This window comes from Squalius cephalus, assembly GCF_949319135.1.
Source record: "Squalius cephalus genome assembly, chromosome: 17".
Lineage (NCBI taxonomy): Eukaryota > Metazoa > Chordata > Actinopteri > Cypriniformes > Leuciscidae > Squalius > Squalius cephalus.
The window spans coordinates 20653833-20666274 of record NC_137138.1 but is presented as its reverse complement, the minus strand read 5'-3'; the positions used below and the strand labels follow the sequence as shown (position 1 = coordinate 20666274).

General features: G+C 35.6%; 1 protein-coding gene across 6 annotated transcripts in view; it reads right to left on the bottom strand.

Moving 5' to 3' along the window:
- tenm2b (teneurin transmembrane protein 2b) overlaps positions 1–12442 on the bottom strand; it is a 253318-nt gene that overhangs the window by 74276 nt on the left and 166600 nt on the right. For 4 of the 6 annotated variants that reach the window (XM_079898743.1, XM_079898744.1, XM_079898745.1 and 1 more), the window contains one exon: positions 9680–9889. The exons of the other annotated variants lie outside the window; for them this stretch is intronic. In XM_079898743.1, coding sequence (XP_079754869.1) covers positions 9680–9889 — 210 coding nt within the window. The remainder of the gene's footprint in view (positions 1–9679; positions 9890–12442) is intronic. 6 annotated transcript variants of the gene reach the window in all.

Here is a 12442-nt window from a genome sequence, read left to right as displayed (position 1 = left end):
TTTATTTCCAGCTTCCTCTGTCTAGTTACATGAGCGTCGTGCGGAAATCAGGCTAAATAATATAGAAAGTGTGTCTCTTGCCACGCCCCCAGGCACACACACACACACACACACACACACAGAGAGAGAGAGAGAGAGAGAGAGAGAGAGAGAGAGAGATGATATCTACCTAGTTTCAGTTACTTTTACTGAACCAGGAACAAGAGAAGTATCTGTATAATATACTAATTAAAATGTAACAATTAGATTCGGACCATTTTCAAAAATATTTTAGGTCTGCTTTGTCAGGATTATTATTATTTTTAATATTTATAATTTGTTGTCATTTCTATTTATTTAGTATAATTACTTTATTTCTAGTTGTCTTGGCACATTAATTTGGCAAATGAACAATTTTAGCATTGAAAAAATACACCAGCTTTAACTTGAGCTACATCATTAGTAAAAAGAGTGTAAAAAGAAACAGTAAGAGAAAGACAGATGCGATAGAAAGTAAACGGGCCAGAAGAAATGAGATGGTGCTGGTGAGACAGGCGGAGGAATGGAGGAAGAGACATGGGACAACAGCTCTGCATGGCAGCTTCTTGTTTCCAGCGCATGGCAATGGTAAAATTACTGCAGCCAAGCTTTGCTAGGCTATAGGCCATGCCATGACAGGGATTAAAATAAATTGCCCAACATGAGCGGTGGGAACGGTGGAAAAACAATAGGAGTAAAAGCATAAATGTCAATTTGGAATGATAAAAGACACAATCTAAATGTGGCAGGAGGAGCCTGGAGACAGAGCGGGGGTAATTGAGCTCTGTGCTATAGAGTTGAGTGTTTACAAAAAAGAGAGGGAAAGAGAAAGAAAAGGAGAGAGCTATGAGGTGTCATGATTGGTGGCCAACCACCTTCTGTCTTTCATCCATCCTCAGACTAATTCTCCACGCACCAACCGCCGTTTTTTTCTTTCCCTCGCTCGACAGATCTGGCTAGACGGTAGATGACAACCAACAATATTTCAGAGGTCTACTGAGTGGGAGTATGGGAACCTTGTCAACAACATGTTCACACTTTCATTTGAAGGTATGAACTCAGAACATGTGGACACAGAACTAATATATGAAACAGTAATTGCAAAACATATAAAAATAAGTGCGACTGCAGTTCATTTGGAACTGAGCACTACACAGTTACAGCACACACTGCGTTTGGAGCTGAGCCAAAAACATTGCCCTACTGCAGTGGTTCTCAAAGTGGGGGGCGCGCCCTCCGGGGGGTGTTGGGCACACAGGTACTGCAAGGGCGGGGGCCCGGCAGATCAGCAAAAAAAAAACAAGGAAAGAAAACAGCCGTTGCAACGGCATTCAAGTGCGTGAATAGAGCTTGGCGCTCTGCCTTTAAAAAGCGCCACTGAACGCCAATTCCACTGAATCGCTCTTCTTCAGACCATTGGATTGTCACCGTCTGAACAAGCCCAGCAGAAGTTCCTCTCCATAGAAAAGCACCTCTTCAGCAGACCCCATCACAAGCTGTAGATTTTTTAAAGGTTTAATGGGGGGCGGTGACCAAAATATTTGAGAACCTCTGCCATACTGTCATGTTATGATGCAACTAATGTATTTTCCTGGAAATTCAAACAAAAATGGTTTATACTCTGCCATTCAAAAGTTTGGGATCAATAAGATTTTTTTTTATTCAGAAAAGATGCATTAAACTAATCAAAAATGTTACAAAAGATTTATTTTTTCATATTTCAAATAAATGCGGTCTCTTTAATCTTTCTATTCGTCAAAGAATCCTTTATCAAAAAATGAATCATGGTTTCCACAAAAATATAAAGCAGCACAACAGTTTTCAACATTGCTAATAATAAGAAATGTTTCTTGAGCATCAAATCAGCATATAAGAATGATTTCTGAAGGATCATGTGACAACTTTAGACTGGGGTAATGATGCTGAAAAACCAGCTTTGACCTCAGGAATAAATTATATTTTAATATATTAAAATAGAAAACAGTTAATTTATAATATTTTACAGTATTACAGTTATTGCTGTATTTTTTGATCAAATAAATGCAGCATTGGTGAGCATACAGTTAGACGTCAAAAATCTCAAAAAACATTAAACAATCTTATGACCCCAAATCTTTGAACAATAGTCTTTATCCAGTCCCTCCAGGATTTCGCGATTTTTTGTGTGATTTTTGCGATCAAAATGACTGATTTTGTGGTGGTAATTTCCAGAAATTTGTGAAAAAATTTGCGATTTTTATATTTTATAATTAGGACATCACATTTACCATAGTATTATGTCAGATGCACAATAGTCATACATGACACAAATCACAAACAAAATGCATAAAGCTTGTTTATTTTGGTCTAATCAAATTCTCATCAAATGAAAAACTTTTGAAACAACCTATGGGCAATTTTTTTACCTGACTTATGTAAATATTAACAGCAGGTGTAGTAATTTATACTGTAGAACTGTGTGTAAATCCTGAGTTGAGGGGTCCAGAGCTGCAGAAGGCAACCAGTTACTTATAGTGCGGCGTTTTGCATGGCGTCCCCACTGTGTATAGCTTCGCAATACGAAGTGACCGTTCGAAAGGGAACTACTCGGTTAGAGTAGGGAACGAGTATTGCGCAGCCGGCCACACTAACCTGGCAAGTTGTCGCTTCAGTTGTTAAACCTGCTAAAACGGCGTTTTTCAGGGAATAATCAGAGCTCTGGAATAATATAGACTAAGGCCGCGCCCCCTTGGCGGGCTCTGACAAGTAATGTCGTGATGCTAACTCATTGGCGCACACGTCAGAGGCGCCCGCGCCATTGGATGTGCAGTTGCCGCAGCACAGCCAATGAGTGAGCCAGACACTGTGCTAGCTGTGCAGCTGCAAAATGCGTTTTACATTACAGGCTTCAGTAAATCGAGGAAAAGGAGTTTCCCCTTTTCCCGCAACATCTGTATCCACGTAAAAATGCATTGAAACTTTAATTAAACTAGAGATATTTCAATTGGGTGATTTATAATTTAATGTTTTGTGAGGTCTTTTTCATTTTTGTGATTATTTTGCGGTTAAATTAGGAATTATGCAGGATCGCAAAAAAATGCGACAATTTGTTGATTTTGCGTTGTATTCAGCGATCGCGGAATCGCGAAAAACTGGAGGGACTGTTTATCAAATTACACTGTGGTAATGATTCTGTTCATATTGTACAAATGACAGGAACTTCATCTCATTTAATTACTTTTCTTTTTATATTTGAAAGTTGATGGACACAAAAACCAAAAACATACAATTATTTTGAATTATCAGTCAGGCTCATGCCTGTAAAAAAATATCTGTATAAAACCATGTAAAAATGTATATGTGCAATATAAAATCTTATCATTATTCAACACGTAAAAAAATCAACACAATAAAAGCAAAATGATAAAACTGCTAAATTGTGACGGGACGAGCATCATGACCGTGACCGTACATTAGTTTGACAAGCATAAACAACGAAACTTACTTTGTGCCTGTCAATACCCTTCAATAACAAGTTCCTTCAATGTTCCAACACTTTCTGACCAATTCATTATTCATTTTAAATACAATACACTGTCTTGACATATCAAGCGGTTTTATTCTCAATAAAAGTCAAATCTGCATGCAGAGACATACAGTGAGATCAGCTGATGTCTCCCTCCTGTGTTATTAAAGAACTGAGAATCCAGAATGGACAGAAATAGCTCAGTGCTGGACACCAGCTGGCCTTTTCCCTTCTTCTCCATCTTAGCTCTAGGATTTAAAGCTGAAATGTGTCCTTTTTAGAAACTGAAATACGTTCTCCTATTCCAGTTTAATTAACAGCTATAATATACATTTTGTAGTTAAAGGAACACTCCACCGTTTTTTGAAATAGGGCTTATTCACCTTCTTTCCTACATTTAGATAGGTGGGCAAATGCATTTTTGTCTCAGTGCATGCATTGTTTTTGTTTGACAGGGTTGGCGCTAGCTTAGCTTAGCATAATGAATGGAATCCTTTGTTGCCAGCTAGCATTTCCTGAGTAAAAGTAAAAAAAAAAAAAAAAAAACACCTAATTACTTCTTGTGGCCTGCGTATTCACAACAAGTACAAATAGCGATGCAGATTAACACTAGGCGATTTCCTAGGCATATATTGACTTGGGACTATATTAGGGGGAAGCACAGTAACAGCAAGTAGCAGTGCTTCGCCTGTGCTTCCCCCTAATATAGTCCTTAATATATAAGTCAATATCTCAGGACATGCTAGCTGGCAACAAAGGATTCCATTCATTATGCTAAGCTAAGCTAGACACTGCACTGAGACAAAAATGCATTTGCCCACCTATCTAAATGTAGGAAAGAAGGTGAATAAGCCCTATTTCAAAAAACGGTGGAGTGTTCCTTTAAAGGGATAGTTTAAATCTAATTTTGTCATCATTTACTCACCCTCAACTCATTCTAAACCTGAACCTGTACCTTTTTTTTAATATTGCATATATACATACATACATAATACATATATATTGTTTTGTTTTTTGTCAATGGTCACCAAAACTGTTTAGTTAGCAACATTGTTCAAAATATCTTCATTTTTGGGTGAACAGTCCATTTAATTTCCCCCAAAAGTGTCAAAACTATTGTCAATATCATATTCATTATCGCTATCCAATTAAGCCTAACACTGTAGCTTAGCCAATGGTGTGGTTTGGGGTGGAGACATCTTTCAGCCTGACCAATGACTGATGGAGGAACTGTTCAGAGAAACTGTTTAAAAACAGTCATTCTTTTTTTACTCATTTAAAAAAAAAAAATAATTAAAAGTGAGTGTAAGAGAGAAAGAAAGTTAATCGCTATTCAGAACACATTGTTTGGTCAGTCTCAGACACTTGCCTCCACTAATTAGGGAGTAATAACATCCTACTCTGATTACAAATGTCACCCAAACGCATCCTCAACACGTTCACGAATGCATCACAATTACATTCATTATACCACTAATGTTTAGGTCGCCTAATATACAATTTATTCAGATGCTTGACTGACACAAATGAAACCGTTTTATTTGTCTCACAGCCGAGAAAGGAGAACTCAAACATTCAAGTCATAACACAAACCTCCACCAATTTCCTTATTATAATTTTTTTTTCCCACAGTCAAGACACTCCAGAAATAGCAAAAAAAAAGCACAACACAGAAACCACATATGAATAATTTATCTGCGGCATTAGCACGCTAAGAGCAAAGCTCTTTCCAGGAGTAGCGAGCGTCGAGCCGCACGGAGGGCTGAAAACTGGGTGAACAGGATGACTCGACAGGGAGAGGATGATAGAGAAAGGAAGGACAGAGGAAAGAAACTGGCGGAGGAGGGAGCGGCTGAGGGAGAGAGGGAAGGGAAAAAGAGCAAGTGAACTGACAAGACAGGTCTCCCAGACGCAGGTTAAGCTCTGTTCCCGAGCACACCTCGCCCGTGTGGATGACACCTCTGAGACTGAGAGGCTTGAGCACGACCCGTCTCACTGCAGCATAATCACACACACACACACACACGCACACCGAGGACAAGAACATCAGTGCATACCAATGACTCTTGCTTCAGGGATGGGAGTGAGCATTGCTGCCATCTCAGACCTGTGCGTTGAACAGCTTGCCATGGTCGTGCTGATACAACATATCAGTATTGACCAATATCAGGTTTTTTATATACAGTATATCAGTATTAGGCCTAGACAGAAACTTTTATGCCTTATTTATTTATTCATTTCACTCCTTTTCAGTGCAAGGTATAAAAATGAAAAAATGATTAATCTGTACCATTGAACATTATGCATCATAGAAATTTTGCCAGATACAATAGCATTTTTTATTACAGCCAATTCATTATAATATAATTATTAATATTAACAACTAGTATGACGGATATTGCGCATCAAAACCACATTTACATGCATATATGAAAGTTAAATAAAATAAAATATATTAAATCTTTTATTTTATTATGCACACAGTATATTTGATATATTTGCTTGAATTTTGCATGATTAAAAAAAACAAAACAATTTTTTTAACAACCAGGAATATATTTGATTTAACTTAAATATGCAAAAAAAAAAGTTGTTTTGATGTGCAACCATCATACTAGTTAATAATATTAATAATTATATAATAATTAAAAAGCTAATTTATTTGCCAAAATTTCTATATTGTTGCATAACATACAAGAGAAAATAATAAAGTAATTTATAAACCTGTTTTTTTGTTTGTTTTTGTTTTTTACACAAATCAACCATCATACTAGTTATCATCTAAAACATGAAAAAAAAAAATCAGCTATCATATCTGCCAAATGAACATAAAAAAAAAAAAGTCAGCATAGAGATAATGCCGTTTCCTGTACTCATGACGAATTGTGATAATTCACACATTCTTAGAGCTGACCGTGATTTAAGTTTTCAGAGGAGGAATAAAACAGTTCTGCATGATCACCTGTATATTAAATATCTGCAAGTGTTTCACATGCACACAGGAGTAATGTGACTGTCTGGTGTCATGTAATGAACCTTCATTATGAAAGGATTACTGAATATAAAATGCAAACATCTGTGGTAAATAATCCCACCTTTCTTAAACAAAGATAGGCCTGTAATTTCACTTCTCTAAAATGATGACCCATTTCAGAAGCCGCTGCAGATAAGATATGATCCGTATTATTTCTTCTATGCTGACTGATAAAAAAAAAATGACTGATATAAATATCAAAGGTTTTTCTCATTCTGCATGTTTTCAAAGAGTGTTGAAAGACTCATAGTTAATTAACACTCTTAACTTAAAAAGGTGTCAAAGCTTGATGTTAATATATTTGTACTGGAATCACCACAGCCTTCATAATTCAATTAAACAGATACTTGTTTGTTTGCTAGGTTGTGTAGAACACAATATATCTTTCCCATGATCCTGCATCAGGTTTCATTATGTATGAACAAGAGAAAGCAGTGAAAAAAATATTTTTCAATCTGATTCAATAAATTATACAATTTAATAAAAGATTTTCTGTGTAGAAATAAATAAAAAATGCCTAATGTTGTCATACTCATGTGGTGAATAATTACAATCTCACGCTATTTGATTAATTGCCCAGATGTAACAATTATTTGAATATAATTATAAAGCATTATTCTAAAAATCCAGTTGCTCTGATCATGCCAGTGAAGTATCTACTTAATGTATCACAACAGATTAGAGTACAATAGGTTAAGCACACACAGGAAAAAAGGTTTTGAATGTAAAATGTGTATATACCGTTACTACTGAGCAAAAAGAATCTCTAATTAAAACCCACTAGGTATAAAAAAAAAACACACACACACACACACATATATATATATATATATATATATATATATATATATATATATTAATTACATGCATTTATGTGGTATGATAATAAACAAAACAAAACAAAACACAAAAAGGGGGGGGGGGGGGCTAAAAAAACATTGCATTAGTGTGAAATGATGTACCGTTTCTCACACAAACATGCATAGAAAAACAATAATACAACATATCAGTATTGAACAATATCAGGGGTTTTTTAAATATCAGTATTAGACAGAGACTTTTATGGCTTATTTATTTATTGCTAGGTATAAAGATTAAACAAATTATTCATCTCTGTACCATTGAACATTATGCATCATACAAATTTTGGCAGATACAATAGCATTTGTATTACAGCCAATTCATTATTATCTATTTATTAATATTAACAACCAGTATGATGGTTGCACATCAAAATCACTTTTTCGTGCATATATATGTAAGATAAATATATGCATGATTATTGCATTCCATGTGGTATTATAATATAATAAATAAACAATAATGGGGGGCAAGAAAAACAAAAACAACAACAACATTGCATTATTGTGAAATGATGTGCACATTTCACTGTGGGTAAAAAAAATAAAACCACACACCAGAAACACAGACCTTTGGAAACTACAATACTAAATCTATTATAGGTGTCTGCATGAATGATGTGTTATGTTTTAAACAAATTACTTTGAATGCACAGGTAAGAAATAAGAAAAATATAATTAATAAGGTAAATAAGTATTAATAATCTGAAATGTAGAAATGTATTTAAATAAAGCTTTAAAGCATATCTCTCTCTCTCTCACACACACACACACTTTTTCACATTTAAGTTAAGAAACAGATTTCACAAAAGTCAAGGACATTTTTTGTTGTTTTTTGGAGGCAAAAAAAAAATACATTACTAATAATAGATTTAGCATATTAATACAAAAGAAATATTTTAGGCAAAAATGACAAAAAGGTTATCAGAGAAATCAGTAGGATCTCTTTCATCCAAGGTTAACAATTCAAGCAGCATTGTGTTTTAGGTCAAGAGGTTACGGAAAACAGGAGGATTGTCAGTACAAGCGTATGGAGAGAAAAGAGAAAGCGCTAAAGAGAGAGATTGGGAGAGAGAGCAAAAGCGCTGTTGCGAGCCGAGGGTGTCGGGCTAGAATCGTCTCAGATCTCTTTCCCCTGACAGACTACTGACTGCACTCAAACACAACACCCGTTTACATGAACACACACCTGTGCCAAATGCCCATGCTTTTTACAATAGTGCATATTACAAAATGTTGTTGACAAAATGTCAAAATTTTGACAAAAATATATTGACAAAATGTCAAATTTATTTGTAATCTATTATTGATATATTTGTTATTTATATTTTTAAAACTGTTGGATGAGTGTAAATTATAATATGAACCAAGCGCTTAAATATTTGTGATCAAAATAAGCAAAGAGTTCACCTGACCCGTGGCTCTCAGCTGAACGGTTCTGACCAAAAAAAAAAAAAAAAAAAAAAATTGGTTGTGTTCTGATAGGCTCTCTAACTGCAGGGGGAAACAATGCTGAATGCAAATGCAAACACAGAAGGGTTGTGTGCCCTCATCCTTTAAAAAAAGAGCAACAACTGTGCAAGGTAATAAAAGATATGACCGAGACTGGACTTGTAACGAGAATAACACTGTTTGTGCTGAACACAATGTGTTTGTACAATTAATTATTAGCTGCAGGGAATATGAAACCTTTGAAATCGAACAGACATTTAGAAATAATTTTTGTGTTTTTATAATATTATAAATTTGTCCATCCAGCATTGGCAGTGTTAATCATATTGTGTACAGTTATATGAATAATTTTAATTTTAGGTAAATTAATTTACGTTTACTCTTGTAATTAGTCCCTGGGTCAGTTGTGCATGGACAATCATTTTATTTTGAAAGAGAAATGTTTTTCATATTTCAAAATGTAAAAAAAATTCTCAGCCTCACCAAAATCAATACTGTGTGATAATACCATTGCTTAGTTTTCATTTACCAGTACAATCCCTTTTGATAAAGTCAAGTTTTGCATTATTTCTGGTTCTGTTTTAGTTGGAAATACATTCCATAATAGAAGTTAAATGTATTATGAACACAGTTTTAGCTTGCCTTTAAAGAACAGGATAATAATAACCCTAATCTAATTTACCTAAAATCTGGGTTATGGCAACGGGAAAGCCTTGTACAGGACGGTTCAGTGTCGTATGTTGCTTTTGATGATGATGACAGGGTGCTGGATAAGATGGAGAATGCGGCAGCGCAGTGAGACGCTCTTACCGATGGTGGGGGGCTGTGCACGGAGCAGGTAGGAGTTGGGGGAGAACTCGTCGTCAGGAGGGGGGTCCAGTATGGCATGGGATGAGCCGTTGTCCAAAAGGGGCATCTGACACTCCCTGATGGAGATGGCGGCCTGGTGCAGGGGGGCGGATGGGGGAGGAGGGGCTGGGGGAAGCAGACTGGATGAAGGCGTGGGAGGGAGGGGGCGACCTGAAGGGGACACATACACACACACACACACACAGTGGGAAAAGTGTGTTACTTTATGGAGTGAAGTTGGTGCTGTTTGATGAAATTACAACAAACTAAATTGAATCACAACCTTTATTTTTTCCTCCATTTCACAGTTATATTTTATGAGACAAAATAATTTATCCATGACTGCTGGCAGCCTTTTGAAATATGTGTGTGTGTGTGTGTGTGTGTGTGTGTGTGTATCAATCGCTGAAAGACGCTACAAACAGACATTAGCTACGTTTCCATCCAAAGTTGTGAATTTACCTTGTACACAAAATTGGAATATCGAATAAAACACTTTCTCCTTCCAGTGAGCCGAAAAGAACAAAATTGTCACTTCCTGATAAACTGGCGTTTAATATCACTAAGAAAAATGCTGCAGTAGGAAAAGCCACTGTAAAAAATAATTTCATATATAATAAATTATTTGCGCTTCAGAGCACACAGATGAAACGCAATAAAGTTATCTTGCTTTGGAGGCAGATGCTGCTGTCCAGTTCTGGGAGGTTATTATACTGAACCTCTTTGATGGCATTTCAGAACAACCAAAACAACATTTCAGATGCTGTGCAACGAGATCGGTCCGCTGGTTTGTCCATATGTCGTCCCATCGCAAAGTCACATGTCTTCTTTGATGTGCATTGAGGAATTTATTCTGTAAATATGTTCCATAAATGTAGTTTATGTGCATGTTTTCATATAGAATAAAAATGTATCTGACTCTTCCGTTTCTTATGTGCATTTTTTAGAATTTATGCGCATTTTGCTGTTTCCATCCAGTGTTTTTTTTAGGAGATATCCCAAAATGCGCATAAAAATAGATGGATGGAAACATAGCTATTGGAGCTCGAGGAGACTGAGAATATTGAGAAAGAAGGGCATGTAACCTTTTGAATAAAATAATTAGTTTCAATTCAAAACCCAATTTTTATAATTCCTCTTATTTATTTATTTATTTAAAAAAGGGAGTAGGAAACAAATGAGAGCAGGACTGTACAGTATGTGCAGCATAAATCCAACAACACTGATTTTAGATGGCAACACTCTGATTCTAAACTGTCCCCAAAGACAATTTCTTTCACATATGTTTGTTCTGTGGATTTTCAATCTCTTCACAAAGTAAACTCTGACACGAGTTCTACAAAAAGGAGACAGGCAGACAAAAGAAAACATAAATGAAAACTCAGAAATGGAGCATTGAAATACAAGATTCTACAGCAGCTTGTAGAATCAATACACATTGAAAAGAGAGAATTGTGAAGCATTGAGACACTCTAAAAAACCTTCAACTCTAAAAACCCTGATCTGAAAGGAGGTCAGCTTTGATGTGGCTTTTAAATTAATGAACAGGCTACATACAGATAGAACATATGGACGTATGTACTGTAGCTATGCAGTAGGGATTTGCAATGTAAGGTTAGGGTTATCTTGAAAATCTTGAAAAATGTTACAATATTTATATATTCGCACTTCATTGGCTTAAAAGATTTTTTTTTTCATTAAGAGGAAGCATTTAAACCAAACAAACACTGTAGCCAAGTAGATTTTGCATTTAAAATCAATTTAAAATACAAAAAAAAATAAAAAATAAGAGTAACCAAGCCACGTTTTCTTGGTTTTTATAACTAAATTAATCAAAAAATATATTTAATATTTTCACTATTTTAATAACTATTTTAATATATAGAATTTAAATTGAACACACTGTAATAATTGGCAACACTTAAGTACAAAAACAACACTTTTTTTTTTTTTTTTTGCAAAGATCTCTGAATCGATCAACTAAAAACATATCAACTCTAACACTGTTTTTATTAGGTAACAGCTGAGATGCTATTAATAGTCATCTTACCTAGACATATTGTAAAACTAGTCTAATGTCACCCTCCAAGAAGATTAATGGCCAAATAAAAAAAAAACAATAAAAATATGATGGTTAATTTTATACAAAATTGTTGTGAATATATTATGAATCTTCAATAGGATGACGACATCAAGCTGTAAAATGCTGCAGTGGTTTTCTCATTTGGATGGCCATGGTGATGACACAACAAGCAGAGAAAGGGATTCAGATATGATCAAACCATCAAGCACATGCTGAGTTTGTGATTGGGAGCAAGGCCAGCTGATATATTCTGGACATTTTACCACCCCATGCTATCTGCACTCGTGTGCAGCCAACGGTCAAAAGAACTGCTATGCTGGGGTGGAACTGTGTCATCGGGGCTCTCCATGTCATGTCTACAGTGACTAATTTAATCAATTCCTCTCTCTGTGTCTATGACAGCATTCAGCCCTGCTGTGGACAAAACACACACACAGACACACACACACACAGACACGCATGCACACGTTGTGTTCTCATGTTTTATGGGGACTTTCATAGACATAATTTTTATACTGTACAAACTGTATAGGCCTTATGCGCCAGAGAAACGAGGGCGCAGCCATCTTTATAATATTGTCTTTGAACTTTTGTTTTTGCGGTCGCTCTGTATATTTCTATGGCATTGCTGTCCAGGAGTA